At 43.0% G+C, this 23,566-nt stretch overlaps 1 protein-coding gene and 1 long non-coding RNA gene across 15 annotated transcripts in view; one reads left to right on the top strand and one right to left on the bottom strand.

Moving 5' to 3' along the window:
- Positions 1-1,240: 1,240 nt before the first annotated feature.
- On the bottom strand, positions 1,241-14,766 carry LOC132375137 (uncharacterized). Its single transcript, XR_009505928.1, has 4 exons — positions 14,673-14,766; positions 13,914-14,090; positions 8,968-9,083; positions 1,241-3,433 (listed from the first exon to the last, which is right to left on the bottom strand). It is a non-coding gene; the product is annotated as an uncharacterized LOC132375137 (long non-coding RNA).
- Positions 14,767-15,273: 507 nt separating this feature from the next.
- Positions 15,274-23,566, top strand: part of MAGI1 (membrane associated guanylate kinase, WW and PDZ domain containing 1) — a 616,029-nt gene continuing 607,736 nt past the window's right edge. For all 14 annotated transcript variants that reach the window (XM_059940148.1, XM_059940140.1, XM_059940139.1 and 11 more), the window contains exon 1: positions 15,274-16,191. In XM_059940148.1, coding sequence (XP_059796131.1) covers positions 15,879-16,191 — 313 coding nt within the window. In that variant the 5' untranslated portion in view covers positions 15,274-15,878. The remainder of the gene's footprint in view (positions 16,192-23,566) is intronic.

Genomic DNA, 23,566 nt, shown 5'->3' with positions numbered 1-23,566 from the left:
TGCTCATACCCTCCTGCTTATCAAGGAAGCTCTCCCCCTCATTCTCTGCAAGGCAGATGCCTGGATCTTCTTTGTCCTAGAACCAGCCCTGTTCCCATCCACCCCTCTGAACACAAACACTTCGAGCACACACTGTTCCCTTTACAGGAAATAGCCTCCCTAATACACTACCACCTCCTTCCCCTTCACCAGGTTAACCTCGCTTTCTTCTTTGGATTTCAGTTTAAACTACACTTCCTAAGGGAATCCTTCCCTGAGATTCGATCAGCTATTTTTGTAGGATCTTCCAGCCCCGTCTGTGTTTCCCTCTTGGCACATGGGCTCTTCAGAATTAGACATCTATTTGGGAGATATTTGATTACTCTCTGCCTCCACAACCAGACTCTACGTTCCAAGCAGGTAAAACCAGTGTCTAGTGTTTTCACCTTTGTATTTCCATGCCATACCAAGCACGCTCCACCACAGGGCCTTTGTTCGTGCTGCTCCCTCTGCCTGGAACACTGTCTCCCGATGGCCACATGGTCCACTCTCTGACTTCCTTCAGGTTTCTGCTCAGATATGAACTTAACCATGAGGCCTTCCCCAACTCCTTTACACAAAATAACAGTCCCAACTCAGGGCATCACAATTCCCTTTATCTTGCCCTGCAGAGCACCTCTACTATTCAAAGACTCTATTTTCTTCATTTTTGTATTGCTCCACTAAAATGGAAGCTCCATGAGAATAGAGCTTTTGTTCATTTCGTTGACTACATTTTCCTTGGAAGCTCACCTGTCTGGTACATATTAGGTGCTCAGTAAATATTTATTGAATGAATGGCTGAATCAGTACCTAGTGCTTAGCAAATTGTCATCACATAGTAGGCACTCAGTAAATATTTTTGAGTGAGTAAGTGCCTGTATGAAGAAGTATAGGTGCTGCTCAAACAAATGCAGAACATTTAACCTCCTTGTAAGTCATATAAGGTATATAGAATAAAAAGGGGGTTTCAGCCATTTTGATTGCATTAAGCCAATATAGGCATACCTCGGAGACACTGTGGGTTCAGTTCCAGACCATTGCAATAAAGTGAACATCGCAATAAACCAAGTTGCAAGGAATTTTTGGCTTCCTAATGCCAAAAGTTATGTTTATACTATACCATAGTCCATTAAGTGTGCAATAGTATTATGTCTAAAAGAACAATGTATTTATCTTAATTAAAAAATACTTCATTGCTAAAAAATGCTAACCATCACCTGAGCTTTTTTGCTGGTGGAGGTACTTGCCTTCATGTTGATGGCTGCTGACTGATTGGGGTGGTGGTTGCTGAAGGCTGGGGTGGCTGTGACAATGTCTTTTTTTTTTTTTTTTTATAAATTTATTTATTCATTTATGTATTTTTGGCTGCGTTGGGTCTTCGTTGCTGCACGCAGGCTTTCTCTAGTTGTGGCGAGTGGGGGCTACTCTTCGTTGCGGTGGGCAGGCTTCTCATTGCGGTGGCTTCTCTTGTTGCGGAGCACGGGCTCTAGGCATGCAGGCTCCAGTAGTTGCGGCACGCAGGCTCAGTAGTTGTGACTCACGGACTCTAGAGCGCAGGCTCAGTAGTTGTGGCGCACGGGCTTAGCTGCTCCGCGGCATGTGGGATCTTCCCGGACCAGGGCTCGAACCCGTGTCCCCTGCACTGGCAGGCGGATTCTTAACAACTACACCACCAGGGAAGTCCTGTGGCAATGTCTTAAAATAAGACAACAGTGAAATTTGCCACACCAATTGACTCTTCCTTTACCAAATGATGTCTCTGTAACATGCAATGCTGTTTGATAGCATTTTACCCACAGTAGAACTTGAAGCCAACCTTCTCAAACCCTGCTGCTGCTTTATCAATTAAGTTTATGTCATATTCTAAATCCTTTGTTGTCATTTTGATAATCTTCACAGCATCTCCTCCAGGAGTAGGTTCCATCTCAAGAAACCATTTTCTGTGCATAAGAAGCAACTCCTCATCCATTCAAGTCTTATCCTGAGATTGCAGCAATTCAGTCACATCTTCAGGCTCCACTTCTAATTCTAGTTCTCTTGCTATTTCCACCAGAGCTGTGGTAACTTCCTTCACTGAAGTTTTGGACCCCTCAAAGTCATACATGAGGGTTGGAATCAACTTCTTCCAAACTCCTGTTAATATTGATATTTGACCTCTATTAATACTGACCTCTTCCCATGAATCTTGAATGTTCTTAATGGCATCTAGAATGGTGAATCCTTTCTAGAAGGTTTTCGATTTATTTTGCCCAGATCCATCAGAGGAATCACTATCTAGGGCAGCTATAGCCTTATGAAATATATTTCCTAAATAATAAGATTTGAAAGTAAAAATGACTCCTTGATCCATGAGCTGCAGAATGGATGCTGTGTTAGCAGGCATGAAAACAACATTAATCTTGTTGTACGTCTCCATCAGAGTTCTTGGGTGACCAGGTGCACTGTCAACGAGCAGTAATATTTTGAAAGGAATCTTTTTTTTCTGAGGAGTAGTTCTCAACAGCGGGCTTAAAATATTCAGTTAACCATGTTGTAAACAGATGTGCTAGCTGTCATCCAGGCTTTGTTGTTGCATTGATGGAACACAGGCAGAGTAGATTTCGCATAATTCTTAAGGGCCCTAGGATTCTCAGAATGGTAAATGAGCATTGGCTTCAATGGCAAATCACCAGCTGCTTTAGCCATAACAAGAGAGTCAGCCTGTCCTTTGACGCTTTGAAGCCAGATATTGACTTCTCCTCTCTAGCTACGAAAATCCTAGATGGCATCTTCTTCCAAGCGAAAGTTGTTTTATCGACATTGAAAATCTCTTGTTCGCTATAGCCACCTTCATAAATTATCTTAGCTAGATATTCTGGATACCTTGCTGTAGCTTCTACATCAGCACTTGCTGCTTCACCCTGCACTTTTATGTTACACAGATGGCTTCTTTCCTTAAGCCTCGTGAATCAACCTCTGATAGCTTCAAACTCTTGTTCTGCAGCTTCCTCACTTCTCTCAGCCTTCATAGCATAGAAGAGAGTTAGGACCTGGCTCTAGATTAGGCTTTAGTTTAAGGGAATGTTGTGGCTGGTTTGATCTTCTATCCAGACCATGAACACATTCTCCATATCAGCAGTAAGGTTGTTTCACTTTCTTATCATTTATGGGTTCACTGGAGCAGCGCTTGTAATATTCTTCAAGAACGTTTCCTCTGTGTTCACAACTTGGCTAACTGTTTGGTGCAAGAGGCCTGACTTTTGGCCTATCTATGCTTTTGACTTGCCTTCCTCACTAAGCTTCATCATTTCTAGTGTTTGACTTAAAATGAGAGACATCAGACTCTTCCTTTCATTTGGACACTTAAGAGGCCATTGTAGGATTATTAATTGGCCTAATTTCAATATTGTTGTGTCTCAGGGAAGAGGGAGGCCTGAGGAGAGGAAGAGAGACGGGGAACAGCCGGTTGGTAGAGCAGTCAGAACACACACAACGTTTATCAGATAAGTTAACTCTTACTTGGGCATGGTTTGTGGCCCTCCAAAACAATTACTATAGTAACATCAAAGATCACAGATCACCATAACAAATAAAATCATAATGAAAAAGTTTGAAATATTGTGAGAATTACCAAAATGTGACACAGAGAACTGGAGTAAGCAAATGCTGATGGAAAAATGGTGCGGATAGACTTGCTCAAGTCAGGGTTGCCACAAACCTTCAGTTTATGAAAATACAGTATCTTCAAAATGCAAGAAAACGAGGTATGCCTGTAGGTCAGTGAAACTTTGTTACAGTCGTTGGTAAGACTAGAATGCTTGAGCAGGAGTGGAAACTGTTAAACCCTTCCCTTCCCTTCCCAGATACCTATCAGACCCACCTCCCTGCTCTTCATATAGTCACTCAGCTGGCAGCTTTTGTTGTCCTGCAGTTTCTTGCCAAGAACAAAGATTGAAAATCTCCCAGAGAGCAATTAGTGTCAGGGTTGACCAACTGGAAGTCAAACCCTGCAGCTATTTTCCCCGCATTCCTCAACTCCCAGGAGGGCTCCAGAAGATGAGGAACAGAGGTTAGAGGGCAGGGTTCTAGAAGTTTCTTTCTCTTACGAAAGGTTGAGTTGTGTGGGTGGAGGAATTGTATCGGGTATAGAGCAGAGAGCGCTGGGTCTGAACCTTTGGGAGATGGATTTCCTCTGCCTCTTTAAACGTTTGGCCTTTCAGTTACTAATGATACTAAAGGGGCTATATGGTTTCTTCTGGAGCTGTGTCAGGATTTGTTCCATAAATTACCTGGGAGGATGCCATATGCAAATTCAAGAAGAAATAGCAGTCTTCATATTCATGGGGGCAGCTTAGTTATCCTCAAGGGGAAGGGAAGGAAAAATAGGTATTTTTTTTCTTAATAAAGTCTTTCCTATCAACTCCCATATTCCACGACTGTTCTTCCTTAGTAACAGGTTGGGAGCAGCCTAGAAATTTTACTAAAGCAATTTAGCCTGAATTTCAATATAACCTCACATAATAGTTATAGTGAATTGCTAGACTCCTTTGGAAGCTACTTTTTTTTTTTGGCCGTACCACGCGGCATGTGGGATCTTAGTTCCCTGACCAGGGATGGAACCCGCAACCCCGGCAGTGGAAGCACGGAGTCTTAACCACTGGACCGCCAGGGAAGTCCCTGGAAGCTATTTTAAAGATCTGTTCACAGGATACTTTTCCTGGGATGTAGAAAGACACATATGGTGATAAAACTATGATGACTATCTCCCTAAACCCTTTGCTTTTAATGAAATGATCATTAGGAAGACAAGCAACACTCAATTCACATATATACAAAGGAAAAAAAGATCAAAGTATATATTAATCTTCATCATCATATTTAGGCTAAGTGACAACTTATATAAAAAGTATTACATTATAACTAACAGCAATTACACATAGTTGATGAATGAGGACAGCGAGTCTTATACAGGTTATAAAACTTGCCTAAAGATAACTAGTCATTATGTGACAGCACAGGGCTTTGATTCTAGAGCTGCTAGTTTTGAAAGTCCATACTCTAAATCAGGATGCTGTACTGAGTACTGGTATTTCATGTAATATTTATATTTTTTCCTTTGTAAATTGTATCGTATATCCCAGCACATTCTATATTATTTTAGTATGCCACCTTTTTAAAATGGTGTCAGGGGGCTTCCCTGGTGGCGCAGTGGTTAAGAATCCGCCTGCCAATTCAGGGGACACGGGTTCGAGCCCTGGTCTGGGAAGATTCCACATGCCGCAGAGCAACTAAGCCCATGTGCCACAACTACTGAGCCTGCGCTCTAGAGCCCGCGAGCCACAACTACTGAGCCCACGTGCCACAACTACTAAAGCCCGCATGCCTAGAGCCTGTGCTCCACAACAAGAGAAGCCACCACAATAAGAAGCCCGTGCACCGCAACGAAAAGTAGCCCCTGCTCGCCACAACTAGAGAAAGCCTGCGTGCAGCAACAAAGACCCAATGAAGCCAAAAATAAATAAATAAAAATAATTTTAAAAATAAATAAATAAATAAATAAAATGGTGTCAGAGTGAGTTTTTAAATTTAGGTAAAATTCACATAACATAAAGTTTGCTATTTTAACCTTTTTTTTTTTTTCTGGCCTCCTGGCTTGCAGAGCCAAGGATTGAACGGGGCCACTGCAGTGAAAGTGCCAAGTCCTAAACCCTAGACTGCCAGGGAATTCCCTATTTTAACCATTTTAAAGTACACAATTCAGTAGCATTTAGTACATTCACAGTGTTGTGCAACCATCACCTTTATTTAGTTCCAGAACATTTTCATCACCCCAAAAGGAAATCCCATAACCATTAACCAGCACTCCTCCTCCTGCCTCCCCACAATTCCTGATAACCACGAATTTGTTTCTTATCTCTATGAATTTGCCTGTTCTGGACATTTCAGATAAATGGAATCACACACTATGTGGTCTTTTGTATTTGTTTTCTTTCACTTGACATCATGTTTTCAAGGTTCTTCTATTTATAGCGTATATCAGTCCTTTGTTCCTTTTTACAGCTGAAAAATTTTCCATTGTATGGATAGCCACATTTTCTTTATACATTAATTTTTTTGATGGACTTTTGGGTTATTTCCATCTTTGGCTATTGTGAAAATTGCCGCTATGAACATTCATGTACAAGTTTTTGTTTGTACACCTGTGTTCAATTCTTTTGGATATATATACCTAGGAACTAAATTGCTGGATGGTATAGTAATTCTGTTTAACTTATTGAAGAGCCATCAAACTGTTTTGCACAGTGTCTGCATCATTTTACAGTTCCAGCAGCAATGCATAAGTGTTCTAATTTCTTCGCATCTACACCAACATTTGTTATCTTCCACGAAAAAAAAAAATTGTACACATCCTAGTGGAGGTATAGTAGTATCTCACTGGGGTTTTGGTTTGCATTTCTCTAATGACTAATGAAGTTAAACATTATTTTTTCATGTGTTTAGTACTGTTCTTTTAAAAAAAATTAATTCTAGAATAGATAATAATAAATAATCTAAAATTTTAGATTTATAGAACATTTGCAAAAATTATATAACAACATTTTAATAACACAATCTCCATATCAAATGTACTGGAAGGCATTTCTCTGCCTCCTCTACTTCTTCCACCTTGAGTTTTTAACTTTTTGATAGAGAAATATGTCATTGGAAAATATTATAGTTATTGATGAAGGTTCTGATACATTGTCTATTTTGCTTACAAAATCATGGGGGTAGATAGTATTACAGTGACAGTAGAAATTAATAAATGGTGGTACATAGCACAGTAATTAAGAACATCGTCTGTCTTAGTCACACCAGGTCTAAATATACTGGCCATGTCATCTTAGGCAAGGTATCTAACCTCTCTGAACCTCAGTCTCTTCTTCTGCGAAATAGGGATAGCATCTACCTCATAGTGTCATTATGAGGGTCAATCGAAAAAATGTATTGAAAGCACTTACATGCAGTATTTAGCACTCAATAAGTGAGGGATTTACTTTGTTTGTTTGCTTGCTTCTTAAAGCACCAAGCAATCACCTAATTTATCTGTGTTCCCATAGTTGGTCAGGATTTATGGGATACCATCATTCTATCTCTGCATCCTTCATTCATTCATACATGTATTCATTCATTCTTCAAATATGCATTGGGCCCATATTATGTGTTAAGCTGTGGTCACAAAGCTGCAAACATCAATAGCATTAAGAATCAAAAGTCTGGAAGCAGAGAAACCTAAGATTAAATCCCAACTGCCACTTCCTAGGTGTGTGATCCTGGGCAAGTCACATAGCATCTGTTTCCTCATCTATTAAGTGGGACTGCTAATACTCCCTGCCTCATAAGGTAGAAAGGATTAAGTAAGTGCATCACTGAAAGCATTTACCAAAGCATCCTGCACACTGAGCACTCCCTCAAAATATGTTAACCACCAGAGATTTAACAAGTTAATAAATGCAAAGATTTAGAAGAGTACATGACACATTGTAAATATGTCTCAGTATATTTTGTTTGTTTTTTAACCACTGAAAAACATAAAACCATTCTTAGCTTGTAGGTAATACAGGGAAAGGTTAAGAAATAAATTTGGCTGTGGGCCATAACACAAGGCATAGTGCATCATATGAAGAAAGGATAAATATGGTTTCTTGAAACTTTTGTTTCAATTATTTATATACATGTTTATGCGTGTATATGTGGTGGTAAAACAAAATGCATTTCTTATTCTGAACAGCAATCAAAAAATTTGAAAACATTAACCTAGAGAAGGTTATCTGGAGAGCGGTGTTGTAAATGCCAGCTTGCCTTAGCAGGTGGATCACATAGCTTTACTAGTTTTAGGCTTTAGTGGTATCAATTCAAAATGTAAAGTCATACCAAAGTGATAGATTAAAAGGAAATTAATAACTGAAGGGGAAGTTATTTAGACTAGGGGTCTAGTCTAAAACAGAGTAACCTAAGATTTAAGCAAAGAAAAAAAAAGAAAGAAAAAGAGAGAGAGGGAAGAAAAAAAGAATTGCTATCTGTCTAGTTTTGCTCCCATCACTCAGCTGTGAGTGTTCCCAGCACTCTCAGGATTTTAGAGGAAAGGTCACAAGATCAAGGTCAAACATCTGAAAAATGCACATGCTGTGCGTTTGGAAGCAGAAACATTCCCAAGCATATGCCAGCTTTTAAGTTCACTGAAGCAGGGAACTAACTTAATGATTAAAACTGCAATGTCTTCCAACACTTAGCTTAATTCAGCAGTTCTCTGCTGCATGTAAAATCCTTGGGGTACCCAAACTCAGGCAAGCTGAATTTCTCAGCCAGGAGTGTCAGGAATGTTCAGGATACAAGCACGCCAAATTTGGGCACTGATTCCCTGGGGGACGCTGCTCTTAACCACTCCCAGTTTGGCTAAGCCTCCCCTCACCTGGGCAACAGTCCACAAAAATGAGTTTAAAATTCCAGGAATGTGCTAAATCTGGAAAGTGAATAACACATTTTTTGGGGTCCTCATTCATCTGGCTACAAGGTTTTATGGGGAACAATTTTCCAAAGATGGTACAGTTCAAGGAGCAAGGTTGCTCAGATTCCAGATTGCTGAGTCATTTTCTAAAACTCTGCCTAGTGTTTGCTGGATCGGCTTTGTGGCAAGACAGGGTTGTCCTTTATGGAACCATATATTCACACTGTGGGCAACTGTAACCATCTGGGAACTCAGTGAATGGTTCCATAAAGCACACCTTCAAGTATCATAATGTGATCATAAAACTGGACATTGTCTTTCACTTATTAAAATACTATTAAAATAAATTATAGGTGGAGGATGCAAGAAGTTCTTCTAACAATGGCACCTTTAGTTTCTGAAGATATATTTGTGAATTACAATCCTCCCCAAAGAGATGTCCACCAGGATCACCCTAGGGTCCCTGGCATTGAACTTACCCAACACTATTGAACTGGTATGTTTTCTTGTCTCAGTATCCAATGAGTATTCAATTAGGAGGTAAGCTTCCTCCAGCAAAAAAACAGCGTGTCTTTTAGTGCTGTACCATCAGTGCCTAGTAGGAATTGACAAAATAAGTATTTAATGAACATCTGTTGAATGAAAAAATGAATGAAAACAATCTGCCAACTGTCATGGGCCATCTTAGAATACTTAATTTTCTTTTTTAGTTTAGCTTCAGAAAAATTTAAGATTCATTTCAGAATATTTGAAATTGATGTTGTGTAGTTTAACAAACCATCTGTATTAAACAAGTGTAACACTTGACTGGCTTCCTTTGTAAAGGGTACAATTCTGCACTACTGCCAGCTTCAGAATATCTTCAAAATAGCTACCAATGTGTGGGCCAACCACTGCAGTTTCGATTGAAATCAAACTCACACTACGTTTGAATTCTTGGAACTCTTAGTTAACTGTGGAAGAGGCGACCACGATCGGAACTTGTAGAGGAACTCACTTTAATGAGGTTTCCCTGAGTCGTCTCAAGTCCACACATACTCTGCCAGGCTTGATCAGGCAGCCAATCATGTCTGTGACTCATTTGTGTTTATTCTCAAAGCTACTGAAAAGTAGGCAGACTCCGTCTACTCTCCACAATTGAAACTGAAGGCTTTAATACAGACTGAAATGTCTCTCATTGCTCTTCCCATCTGTTCGTGAAAAATCTCCTTTATTTTGGGATTGCTAAACCTGGATGACGTAAGTTGCACGTGGCTATCTTTCCCGGCTGTCGGGAGAAGGCCAATCTGTATGTAGTAGGAGGGGATGAGGGCAACAGAGGAAAAAATAACCAAATCGCTTGGGCCTCTTCATCCAGCCTTGATGAAAACTAGTTTCATCTCTACTCTTGCCAGTTATATGGAGTAATATATATCCTTTCTTGCTTAAGCTAGTTCAGCTAGGTTTCTGTCACTGGCAACCAAAACATCCTAATACAGGTAATTACTTCAGCTCCGTTCAGAATCCTAAATGATCACTAATAGGGCATTGGTTTAATACATTTTGGAACATTCAAAGAATAGAATATTATTGAGCTAATAAAAGTGGTCAGTAGAGGTTTATATTTAACAAATAGAAAATTGAGGATATATTGGTAAGTAATAAAAGGTATAAAGGATTATTTTATTCCATAAATTAACTGTAAATCCCAAATGGGGAGAGAGGGAGAGAGAGAGACAACTTAAGAAAGTAGATTGCGTGCACGTGTACATACTTGTATTGACCAAAGTCCAGGAGGAGATAGATACACCCAAATGTAGAAAGTGCTTATCTTGTGGTAATACAATTTTTTTTTTTTTTGGCCACGCCCCAGGGCAGGTAGGATCTTAGTTCCCCGAACAGGGGTCGAACCCAGGCCCCCTGCATTGGAAGTGTGGAGTCTTAACCACTGGACCACCAGGAAAGTCCCTTGTGGTAATACAATTTTGAATAACTAAATTTAATGTTGCCTTTTTAGTTACCTATTTTTAAAATTGTTCTGCAACAACTTACATTACTAGGGTATTTTTAAAAATATGGGCATTCCATCTTTGATTTCAACGTGTATTTTCCTTCTCTCTCATTCAGTTCAGTTTCCGTGCAATAAATTGTTAAAAACATACAATAAAGAAGAAGACATATAATGAGTGAACACCTTCAATAATAAAATCCTGTATTATTTAAGCATCTACCATATTCCAATTACTATATTTTCATAGAGTTGGTGGGAGATGAAATAAAAGAGATACAAATATCTATTAGGAAGAAAATGCAAACACCCTGTTCTCAAGGAATTAACAATATCATGAGGTATATGTTCAGTGGAATTATGTAGGATGATATGCTACATTACAGCTGAACATTTTGGAAATTTTAGGAGAGATTCCCATGATAAATTCTTTGGTTTCTCTTGCTTTCTCGGACCCAATGTCAAATTTCAAATCTTCCAGTTACCAATATTCATTTTTTTCCCATGGAAGTGAACCAGAACATTAGCCAGTATTAAACTCTCTTCCTCCTCTGGGGTATTAAAATAATAGTTCACATGTGATGTCTTGAAAGGTCACAAGAATTAACATTTTATTTATTCTTGCCTAGCTGAAAGGACTAAAGGGAGGGGTACCATGGTCAGAAAAAACCCATCTGCCTCCCTGTGAGGAAAAGAACAAGTTATCAAGCGAATCATAAAAGCCTCTCCAGGAGATGACTTGGAAAGTTGTCCTGTCTATTTCCTTCAATTTGAACTAAGGGCTTTAACCTCCTCTGTTGATCTTCTGCTCTAAATTACCAGTTTGGCATCAGTTATCTTTCTTGAATACGAAATATTTACCTTGATGTCTATAATATACGCCTCGATGGCATTCTTCAGAAACTAAAAGATAACCAATTTTCATGTCCTCTTCTGCCCCACACCAACGAACTTATCTCCCATCTTCGCATTTTCAGAAAAAGGAGGTAAGTTACCACTTTAGACTACAATAATGATTTCCTTACTCACAACTAGAAAACTTTGAAAAGAAATGTTATTTGTGAGAAAGAAAAGCAATGTACAATTTATATTTGTGGATTTTTTTTCTTCCTTTTAGTTCACCTAGCTATATGAAAATTAAATCATCATCTGTGCAGAGTTCATTGTGTCACAGTTTACTTCTCATCTCGATCCACTGTGTTTATTAAGAGTTCACTGTTGAAATGCTTCCGCAATAACAGTTATAAGGCCATTTGGCACGTTGCCTGTACCGGAGCCCACAGATCTCCAAACACTTTAGAAATGTTTGCAAATTAATCCTCTTTACATTACAGTAAATTATTCGATCTTCAGAGCCTACAGAAGGGGAAATGGAGATTGGATTCTGGAGTGGAACACTGTATTCTTTCAGTTTCAAGGGAAGAGATAGCAGGGTGACTTAATTGATATGCACACACTATGTGGCAGATTCAGGAGCCAAAGAATGCTGGTACCCAAATATGCTAGATGGTGGATGGCCACATCCTACACCTTCAGAGTGCAGTGGTTCTCAGAATGGGCTTTGGTTTGTGCCTCTGGGTTCACATCCTAGCTTTATCACTTCCAAGCTCTTGAGCAAGTTTCTTTACTTGCCTAGCTTCACTTTCCTCAATTGTAAAATCAAGGTCATTCATGCAAATCAAGGTCTTACCTACCTCACACGATTGTTGTAGTGATTAAATAAAATAATGCACATAATTATCCTGGCACACATGATAAACCTCCAAGTTAGATATTTTATGGCATTATATTGTCCACTGGAATGTATTGTCAAAGTCACAACGTAAGTGAGAGAAGCCAGAACACTAGGATCCCACTTTACATCTATTCAAGAAAAATATACTCCAAGATAACTATAAGCTCTTTCAAAATAACAATCTATAAATCGGTTCTAGCCACCGCATCTAAATGGGCTTCATGTTGAAGGCCATATATTATCCAGTTTAAGATCACACTTAATCCGGGCATTCATGCATTCATTCATTAGGTGCGTATGGTGCACACTCCCCTCAAGGCATGGATTTAGGTGCTGAGGATTCAAAGGTTGGAAAAGGATAGATATGATTTCTGCCTTGAAGTTGTTTCCAATCTGGGACATAGGAACTGCACCAGGAGAAACAGAGTAGACAGAGTGTCAGAGGAGGAGCAGAGAGCCTGGGAATATCATAAACTTAATGAAAAATTGACAATCTTAGCTGCACCGGAGGTTCAAATTACTTCTTTTTATGTTCCTGGATGATATGTCTCTCTATACCTCTCTCCACCCTGCTGTCTGTACCCTTAGGTATCCCTTCTTTTTTGGGGGGTTATTCCACATCTAAAATCTGAAGTGGGCTAAATTCCAAGTCCTTTCCTCTTCTCAGCCTCAGAAACACGTGGAATCCTGGAGAGGGAAGGTGGTGCTCTGCCAGTGGGAGGAATCGCAAACCACTTGGTCTTGCCCATCCTTTGGACTCCTCCAGGTGGGAGTGAGGTAGGAGGTAGGGGACCAGTGATTGGAGGCAGGTGGGGGAATTCTTGGCAAGCAATCCTAGAATATGGGCTGCAGAAGTGAGGAACATACAAGGTCAAGCTTACCGGTGATTTGTAGGGGAATCTGTGATTTCAGTCTAAGGTGTTACACAAAAATGTGCATTTGGGGGGAAGGATTCACTCACCAAATACTTGAGCATTAACCAGGTACCAGGCACTGTTTTAGGAACTGGGAATGCATCAGTAAACCAAACTTCACTGCCCTCCTGGAGCTTACACTCTACAGGAAGATGTGGACCACAGATTTCTTCTCCTAAAAGGGTCTGTGATGTAAAAAATGCTCAGGAATCAAGATGCTAGACTTGTGGTCTTCATGTTGTATACCAGCACCACTTCAGGGGAACCTTAGAAGTCCAGATGATAGAACCCATCCCTAAGATTCTGACTGGCTAGATCTGTGTTTGGGTTTGGGAATGAACCTTTTGAATTTCTCACTCATCTTGATTCAGTCAAGTTGGAAACAAATGGGTATCTTCCAGGAAAAGAGGCTGAAGACAAAGTTTCCCTCACCAAGAAGAGCCGTGGAAAACTGGCCACTTCCTTTTTTTACAAATACTACAAGGCAATAGGATTTTTCAATTCTGGATATCTCAAGAGAGAAACAGCAACATTCTTCTTTCATTTATATTGGCTTAGAATAGCACCCTACAAACAGTGCTTTAAAATATTTAAATGTATGCCTATATATTTTAAGCTTTAGAAAGGAGAGGAGGAATTATCATCATCTAACTTGAAACCCCAAATGATTCCTAATTTTTCCAACTACTACTATTACTACTAATACTACTAAGTTTTCATTATATGCCACTTTACAAGTGTTCTCCCTGTAATACTCCCAAGAATCTTGTGAGGTATTGTTATACTTACTTAACAAGGGAGAAACGAAGGCTCTGAGGGGTCCCGGCGCTTGGTCAAGGTCACACAGAGATTGGACCGGTGGGAACCTAAACCCCAGAGCCCGGCTCTCAACCGTGACCTCTGCAGCACCGCATTCTTTCTGAGTCCTTTACAATCACCTCCCTTAGTTAGCACTTGAAATCTCTCCTGTGACCAAAGATGAATAAACAAGTTATAAATCACTGAGGGAAAGAAAATGCTTGGGAGACTATCGCCCAGGCCAGTTGGGGAGTATGTGGGGAGTGCAGCCTTGCCGGTGCACGGTATTCTTTCTGTCCGCAGCCCCCGAGCACGTTCCGAAAGCTAGCAGGGATAGAAACTGGCTCTACCTCAGTCCCCGGGGCTGCGAATTCCGAGAGGTGGCTGCCGCGCCCACGCCCCCGCGGGCGCCAGGACTCGGGTGCAGATCCCAGACCCAGAAGTGATCCTTATCTCCTGGCCCTGGGACGGGTCCAAAGGCTGCCCAGCTCAGCCAGGAACTTGAGCCCGAGACAGATGCATGGCTCCAGAAGTCTCTCCCGGCGAGAGAGTTAAAGAGCTAGACCCCTTTTCGGTTGAAGACCCGAACCCCCTCTTGCCTTTTGGCTTCTTTCCCTCACCTATAGTTTTCCCCTGTGTCCAAAAAAGTTGGCCCCAAAGTGTAAGGGTGTATGTGTGTGTGTGTGTGTGTGTGTGTGTGAGCGTGTGACTCTCCAGGGATCCCAGTTGGGAGACCCAGGGTACACTCACGGTCCCCCTCCACAGGATCGCAGACCCACGGGCAGACCCCACTCCAGGAGCCGAACCCGAGGGCTTTGTGCAGGCGGCGGACAGAAGCTTCGGGGTCGGGTACTGCGTATTATATGGAAATGCGGCCGGGGGCGGGGGTGGGGGGCGGCAGACAGTGCGGGCTCGGTGACCGACAGCGGGGCCAGCCACTGGCCGAGGGCGGTAAGGAAGCTTAGGGCGGCGTGAGTGCGTGCGTGTGTGCGTGAGTGTGAGCGCCAGGGTGAGTGTATGAGGCTCCCCAACCCCCACCTGTTTGAAACGGTTTTAAAATGCCAAAGCCAGACTGCCTATGTTTTCAAAAGTTGCAAACGGTTGGAGGAAAACACTTGCGCATCCCGCAAACTCCCAAAGGGATTTGTCGAGGCGTGGGCACTGAAAGAAAAGGAAGAATAAGAGGGGTGTGTGAAGGGGGGGAAAATTGCCTGCTTCTGCTAGAGCGGCTTTAGGACCCAACGGGAAGCACATTGGAATCTCTCCCTTCGGGAAGGCGGGGTGGGGCGGGCCGGCCGGCAGGCGGCCGCGGGGCGCATGCGCGCGCGTCTCCTCTTGCCGGCCGCTGCGCTCGGCGGCGCGGAATAGAATGAACTGTAACAAAACAAGCCGAGCCTTTGTATCTGTTTAAAGGGGACGCAGGCACTTCCCTCCTGTCCCTCTCCCCCGCCCCCCCGCCCCCCCTGCCGCGCTCCGCAACCGCGTATCCAGGGCTCCCAGCAACTGGCTGGAAGGGCTTCCCTAACCCTCAGGAACAGCGCGCCAGCGAGGAAAGGCGAGCCAGGCGGGAGGCAAAGAGGAGACACCGCATTTCTAAGAGGCAAGAAAGAAAGGAAGGAAGGAAAAAAATAACCCAAGCGGCGCAGAGTGGACTCTGGTCCCGGAGAGCACGGTCAGGCGCCGGAACGTGGACCTAGAAGCACCGGAATGCAAACAAAGCTCGCGGGCGCCTGTGCAGGGCTCGCGGGGAAGCCCAGAAAGTTTGTTTTATGATGGCTTGAGTGCGCGAGTGTGTGCAGGGAGCGAGTCTGCCAAGTTTCTCTCTCCCGTTGCGTTATTTGAGGGGAGATGTCTCTCCCTTGAACCAGTGTGGGCTTGGGGGCTTGTGCTGTGGAAGGCACCTGTCTCTCATTTTATTGTTATTTTTTTGGGGGGGGAGGAGGGGCGTAAGTCATCATGTCGAAAGTGATCCAGAAGAAGAACCACTGGACTAGCAGGGTTCACGAATGCACCGTGAAGCGGGGACCCCAGGGCGAGCTGGGGGTGACGGTGCTGGGGGGCGCGGAGAACGGAGAGTTTCCGTATGTCGGAGCGGTGGCGGCGGCCGAGGCGGCGGGGCTTCCCGGCGGCGGCCAGAGCCCTCGGCTGGGCGAGGGGGAGCTGCTTCTAGAGGTGCAGGGGATCCGGGTGTCCGGTTTACCCCGCTATGACGTACTGGGAGTTATCGACAGCTGCAAGGAGGCCGTCACCTTCAGGGCCGTCAGACAAGGTAAGACGGGACGCGCCTCCGGGAGGCGCCCCCAGAAAAGGGGATCGGCCTGCGGAGGCTCTCCCCGCCCCCCGACTCGATTTCCCGCTTTTCTCCTGCGAATGCGGCTTAGAGGGGAAGTTGAGGCCGTGCGCCCTGTGATAGTGAAATATACAAAGTTGTTGAGAGGTTGTGGGTTGTTTGCTCACCTGCATTGGGAAGAGGGGCTTGGGTTTGCGCGGGGAAGCGCGGAGATTTTTCCCAGTCCTGGTTTGCCAACCTGTTATCTCCGCCACCAAGTGCAGCACAGCTTGCCTGCACCTGGAGGAGAGTTGGCAGGGGCAACGTGGACGCTCTCCTGACTCCCTGGGCGAGTGTTGCAGCAGGCGCAGTTGCTGCGTTCTTTGGCCACTTGTCTGTTTTCAGACCTGGAGAATGGGTACGAAGGAGGTGAGGGTCTTTGGTTGTTGGGCTTCCTCCATCAGAAAATCAGCGTCACCCGCGACCGCCCAGGTGAGTCCGGGCATCACCGCCTGGCAGTTCCAAAGCCCGCCGCCTGAAGATCCTGCATTCACCCCACAGCAGGATGACGCATGTGTCTCGACCGTGTGGCCCGGCCCCAGGCTCGTGGGTGGCGGTGGGGGGAGAGAATGGAGAGGGTATTTCAGTGCTACTCAAGCCCAAGTTTATACTGCCACCAACATCACCACCATCACCATCACTAAGACCGTCATCATCCCTGTGATGATGGTGATAGCTGCTATTTCTTGTTAGCTTACTACGTGCCAGGTTCTATGTAAAATGCTTTCCTTGCACTATCTTGTTCTGATTGACAACAGTTCTGAGAACGAGTTGTTCTTATAAACCCCATGTTACAGATAAGGAAACTGGGACTGATGTTGGTTCAGTTACTTGTCCAAGGTCACACAGATGCCAAGAGTGAGGGTTTGAGCCCTTGTTGCAGAGCCTTAAGCACTGAGGAGGAAGCGGTGGGGGAATGACCGTGGGAGCCCCGAGGAGCGCACTTGAGAGGAGGGAGTGGAAGCAAATTCATCTCTCAGAAGCCCGGAGAGGAGTGATGACCTTTATGATGGCTGCTGGTGGGGGCGGGGAGCCCCTTACATCTTAGTTCGGTGCAGGCATGGGGCTGTCCCTGATACAGTCCAATAGAGAAGGACTGGACTCCCTTAAAGGGAGCCCTTGTACGACCATGCACCATGACGCAGGTTCTCCCCCGTGAAAGCGCCAGGTTGAGCCCTGGTGAAAAGTTCCCATATGTGCCTGCGCGAGCTTGGAAGGGCAAGCAGCAGCTGGAGGAATGTGTCAGAGGAAAGAAGGGTTGGGCTGAGCTAGTCCTCTTTTGGAAACAGGCCCGTTCCAGATGAAACGGAGGAGGGGGACAGGGAGAAGAGCTGGGCCTTTTGGTAGCTTTGGGAGCTGAGGGACTGACGGTTATGGAAAGCTCCTTCCATTTATGTCCTCATTGTCCGCTTGCACACCTCCTCCAAGAAGCCCTCAGGCATCCTGCCCAGATGAACAAATCCTTCTTCCTCTGGACTCCCCTAAAGGTGTATCTTGTAGTTTTTTACTTACTCTGAACTATGTTAGTTCCCTCCCCTCATTTCTATACAAGGTGGTAAGCTCATTGAAGGGAGAGACTGTGGCTCATTCATTGCACATCTCCCCAGCTTTGCTTGAGGTCCATCACCTTGCCTCACTTGAGAATGTGTCCTCCCTCATCTGTAAACTGGCTTTCTTGTGTCACATAAACTAATAAGCACAAAGGGTGCAGAACAGTGCCTGGCACATAGTAAGTGCTCAATAAAGATTAGCTATTATTGTTATGTTTAAAGTGAATTGGGGCAGTTATTTATTTCTAAGTCTAGCTTTTAGTGTCAGGAACCTGAATTATGAAGTTAATACCAGTACCTGGATTACTAGGACTTGATAGAACTGTAGAGAAAATACTGTAGCATTTGATGGGATCAGCTGCTGGTCGCCGTGCAGGGGCATTTTGGAGAACGAGCTGGTGGAAGGACCGAGCTGGTGGAAGGACCGGCAGGAGTTCCTGCATATCCTGTGCGGGGGTCTACTGGTGTCTAATGGGTCCAGTGGGGGCTTGTTCTCAGCGTGCAAGCTACTGCATGTGGCTGAGCCTCCCTCCATCAGTTACCAAAGATTGGGAGGCATCGTCCCAGGGCTACCTCATCATGGCAGTCTGGAAGGGTTGGTCAGCTAACAAAGTGTGTTTGGAGTCAGGTTTCTCTGGGTTCGAAGGAAACTGTAGTGTCTCCCCATCTTATTTCCTTTCACCCGGAACTATTCTGTGTGCTCCGTAGGAATGCTCATAGAACGTATGTGTGTGAATATGTGTAGGCAAATCTACTTGTTCTTCTTGTAATGGGATAGAATAAAGATATGGATGGGGACGGTTGAATGGCCTGGAATCCACCAAAGTGTAAAAGCTACTGTTTCCTGTAATGATTACACAGGCACAGGTAGCTCTTCTAACATCTTCATTACAGAAAGACGGCACTAGAAAGCATTTCACCAGCCTTCTCTTTTATATTGAGAATAAGATTTAAATTATACTACGAAATTGCTCTTCCTGTGCTTTCATTACTGTGTTTTAATCATATTAGATAGGCTTCTACTTGGTACATGGTAAAGGAAAATGTTACTTTTGTGTTGTCTGCACCTTGAACTAGCCACTACCAGGGACACGCGTCACTCTGGGTGCTGTCTGTATGAAAATGTCACGGTCTTCTTGTGGGAGAAGATTCTGCTGTTTCTATTTCATGGCAACTCTCTGAAAAGATGCACAGACCAAAATAGTCTGTAGCAAATGGTATTATGTGAAGCAGGACTGGATTGTGAAAGAATCAAGCTAAATGGATCTACCAGGTTAGAGTTGATTCATTTTAAATGGAGAGGACAGTCTTTTGTCACAGAAGTGCCTAAAAAGAATTTACAAATACATATATATGTTATACAAAATATGTTACTTTATATATATAATAAAGCATATATATGTACTATATATACTATAGGTATATATTTACCTGTAATAAAATGCGCAGATCTTAAGTATATAGTTTGATGGGTTTTGACAAATGTATATTCTCATGTTAGCTTCACCCAAATCAAGATACAGAACATTTCCATCACCCCAGAAATTTCCCTCCTGTCCCTTTCTAGTCAGTCCCCCCCCCACCTCTTCCAGAGGCATTGACTGTTTGATTTTTCTCACCATGGATGAATCTTGTCTGTCATTGAAATTCATATAAATGAAATAATGCAATGTGTACTCTTTTGTGTCTGGCTTTTTCACATATTGTGTGTATCATGGTTGTTTTGTGTTGTTGAGTAGTATTCCATTGCATACGTATACCAGATTGTTTATATTTTTGCTTGTCAATGGACATTTGGACTGTTTATTTTTTCATCTATTATGAGTAAAGCTGCTGTAAATGTTCCAGTTCTGCCACGTCTTTGCCAATCTTTGACCTGGTCTGTCTTTTGAACTTTAGCCATTCTAGTGTAGAAAAAGAGGAAAAGTACAGTAATTCCCCCTTATCTGTGGGTGATACGTTCCAAATTAGGCACAGTAAGAGATTAAAAACAACATGAGATAGAACAAATTATAACTATGTAGTATAATAAAAGTTATGGGAATGTGGTCTCCCTCTCTCTCAAAATATCTTACTGTACAAATTTATTGCCTTTTCCATCTTAAATAAGCACTTATCATGCACTATGGCTACAACTTGTGCAGTTTTAAGTACGACAGCAAGACTAGCACATATTTCTTTTTTTTTTTTTAACATCTTTATTGGAGTATAATTGCTTTACAATGGTGTGTTAGTTTCTGCTTTATAACAAAGTGAATCAGTTATACATATACATATGTTCCCATATCTCTTCCCTCTTGCATCTCCCTCCCTCCCACCCTCCCTATCCCACCCCTCTAGGTGGTCACAAAGCACCGAGCTGATCTCCCTGTGCTATGCGGTTGCTTCTCACTAGCTATCTGTTTTACGTTTGGTAGTGTATATATGTCCATGCCACTCTCTCACTTGTCACAGCTTACACTTCCCCCTCCCCATATCCTCAAGTCCATTCTCTAGTAGGTCTGTGTCTTTATTCCCGTCTTGCCACTAGGTTCTTCATGACGTTTTTTTTTTTTTTCCCCTTAGATTCCATATATATGTGTTAGCATACTGTATTTGTTTTTCTCTTTCTGGCTTACTTCACTCTGTATGACAGACTCTAGATCCATCCACCTCACTACAAATAACTCAATTTCGTTTCTTCTTATGGCTGAGTCATATTCCATTTTATATATGTGCCACATCTTCTTTATCCATTCATCCGATGATGGACACTTAGGTTGCTTCCATGTCCTGGCTATTGTAAATAGAGCTGCAATGAACGTTGTGGTGCATGACTCTTTTTGAATTATGTTTTTCTCAGGGTATATGCCCAGTAGTGGGATTGCTGGGTCGTATGGTAGTTCTGTTTTTAGTTTTTTAAGGAACCTCCATACTGTTCTCCATAGTGGCTGTATCAATTTACATTCCCACCAACAGTACAGGAGGGTTCCCTTTTCTCCACACCCTCTCCAGCATTTATTGTTTCTAGATGTTTTGATGATGGCCATTCTGACCAGTGTGAAATGATATCTCATTGTAGTTTTGATTTGCATTTCTCTAATGATTAATGATGTTGAGCATTCTTTCATGTGTTTGTTGGCAATCTGTATATTTCTTTTTCCTTCTCACAATTTCACAGATAGAAAATTCATTCTTACTGTAGATCTTAGCATCCACAGCATACGATTTTATTAAGTCGAGAACATTCACCTTTTCACTTCAAGGAAGCACTTTACGGCTTCTGTTGGGCAGATCCGAACTGCCAGCATCACTCCTCTCGTGCTTTGGGGCCATTATTGAGTAAAATAAGCGTCACTTGAACACAAGCACTGCGGTACCTGGATAGTCAATTTGATAACTGAGCTACTAAATAACTAGTAGCAGGATACCCTGGACAAAGGGATGATTCATGTCCTGGGCAGGACAGAGGGGGAAGGCGGGAAATTTCATCCTGCTACTGGTGTACAATTACAAAACATGATTTTGTGTTTTTCTGGAATTTTCTAGTTAATATTTTCAGACCGTGGTTGACTGTGGGTAACGGAAATCACAGAAAGCAAAACAGCAGATAAGGGGGAACTACTACAATTAAGGAAGCTTAGCTCTAGGATATAGCTAGTATTTTTTGAGCACTTGGTTTAGGAAGTGCCAGGCCCTTGGCTAAGCTAGTGCTTTATGGGCATTTTGTTCTTTATTCCTCTCAACTGGACTCACGTGTCAGAAACTGAGGTCCAGAGAGTGTGGGTGGCTTTTCCAAGGGTCATACAAGTGGGTGAAGTACAGCTGGAACTCAGCCGTGTTGTATTTCAAAAGCCATGCTTCTAGTTCCTGGGTCATTGAGTCTCAAAGTAGGCTCCCCAGACCAGTGGTATTAACATCACCTGGGAACTGGTTAAACATGCAGATTCCCAGGCCTCAGCCCTACTGATACCTGAACTTAGGAGGGTGGAGCCTGTGCCGTGTTTTTAACAAGGTGACTCTGATGCATGCTCAATTTTGAGCACCACTGGCCTAGGGTATGGACTGCATTGAAAATATGGCATCGAGGGGGGCAGGTGATCTGTGTTCTAGAACAGGCTAGGCCACTAGTGCTGTCATCTCTGGTGAGTCACCTCTTTGGGCCTTTCTTCATACCTAAAATAAGTAGATGTATCCTTTTAGATCCTTTGAGCTCCTAAAATGCTAAGATTCCCTGAATAACCCAGACTCCAAAAGTTTAGAAGGGTGTGATTGTAGTTTCCCAAACTGGTAATATTATAGGTCACACTTACATATTTTTGTAAGTGAATTTTGTGGCTTTGCAAATTACCCAGGAACCAAACTGTCCCTCCACTTTTTTTATAGACAGAATGGAGGCAATAAATAAGACACAATTTAAAAACCACAACACCACCACCAGACCCTTCCCCTCACCGTAATGAGGGACTTAGGACCACATACAATTGAATATAGTTCTTTGTGCCCTTCTGGGTTTTGTTTTGACATTGTGTGTTTATTTTGACCAGTTGGAATATATTACAACAGCTCTGTAACAAAATAATTCTGTTCTCATTTTGAAACACAGCTCCATGTCTTGCTTAGTTTCCTGTGAATTCTGCTTTGGGGTCTCCGGTCTTGCTTTTTCTCTGCCTCCTCCCCACCCCTACACTCCTCCAGGATGGTCACAAGATTGACTCCTCTCCTTAGTGTCTCTTCAGAAAGACCTTCTCATCTGATGGTGTGCTGCTAAAGGCTTAACAGCCGGCTCCGGTGGAGGGGAGACTGATTTGTAGCATCACTGGAGTTGGGAAGAGATGCATGTAATTGGTTCTCCAGAGCCAGTAGGAGCTGGCCCCACCATTCCACTGACCCCATATAAGATAGCGCCTTGGATCACATGCCATCCCCTCATCGTGGTTTGTGTTTCAAAGCTTTGACATAATTTCACATTATTGGGCTTCCCTGGTGGCGCAGTGGTTAAGAATCTGCCTGCCAATGCAGGGGACACGGGTTCGATCCCTGGTCTGAGAAGATCCCACATGCCACGGAGCAACGAAGCCCATGAGCCACAACTACCGAGCCCGCGCACCACAACTACTGAAGCCCGCACGCCTAGAGCCCGTGCTCTGCAACAAGAGAAGCCACCACAATGAGAAGCCCGCACAGCGCAATGAAGAGTAGCCCCCTCTCGCCACAACTAGAGAAAGCCTGCGTGCAGCAACGAAGACCCAAAGCAGCCATAAATAAATAAATAAATTTATATATTAGAAAAAAAAAACCGTGTAATTTCACATTATCTTCTTCTTTTGCTTCTTTATTGTCTGTCTCTCTTCCCACTGGAATGTAAGGTCCATGAAAGCAAGAAGTTTATCTCACTTGTTCACCCCTCTATTTCCCAGCACCTAAAATAGTACCTGGCAAGTCATAGGTGTTCACTAAAATTTGTTGGCTGCATGAATGAATTTTCTCTTGTTGCTTCTTATTCGGATGGTAAGTGCAGACCAGGACATGCACATCTTTCCTTCTTTCCTCCCTATTCGTCTTTGATTTCTTGTCATTTAGGATCCTAATATGTTCATTTTCTCATCACCAGATTTTACAATCAGCTGATTCTCAGTGTCTAATAATTTATACCGAGCTATAAATAAATAAATGACTGACAAGGCTTAATGAATTGTATTTAAGTATTTCTGCCTGTTGACTCTAGGTGGAGTTTAAGAAGTGAAATTTCAGATGTTCATTCAGCAAGCAGGATGATGAGGAGC

The sequence above is a fragment of the Balaenoptera ricei genome, chromosome 11 (genome assembly GCF_028023285.1).
Source record: "Balaenoptera ricei isolate mBalRic1 chromosome 11, mBalRic1.hap2, whole genome shotgun sequence".
Taxonomy (NCBI): domain Eukaryota; kingdom Metazoa; phylum Chordata; class Mammalia; order Artiodactyla; family Balaenopteridae; genus Balaenoptera; species Balaenoptera ricei.
This window is presented reverse-complemented; position numbering and strand designations above follow the sequence as displayed.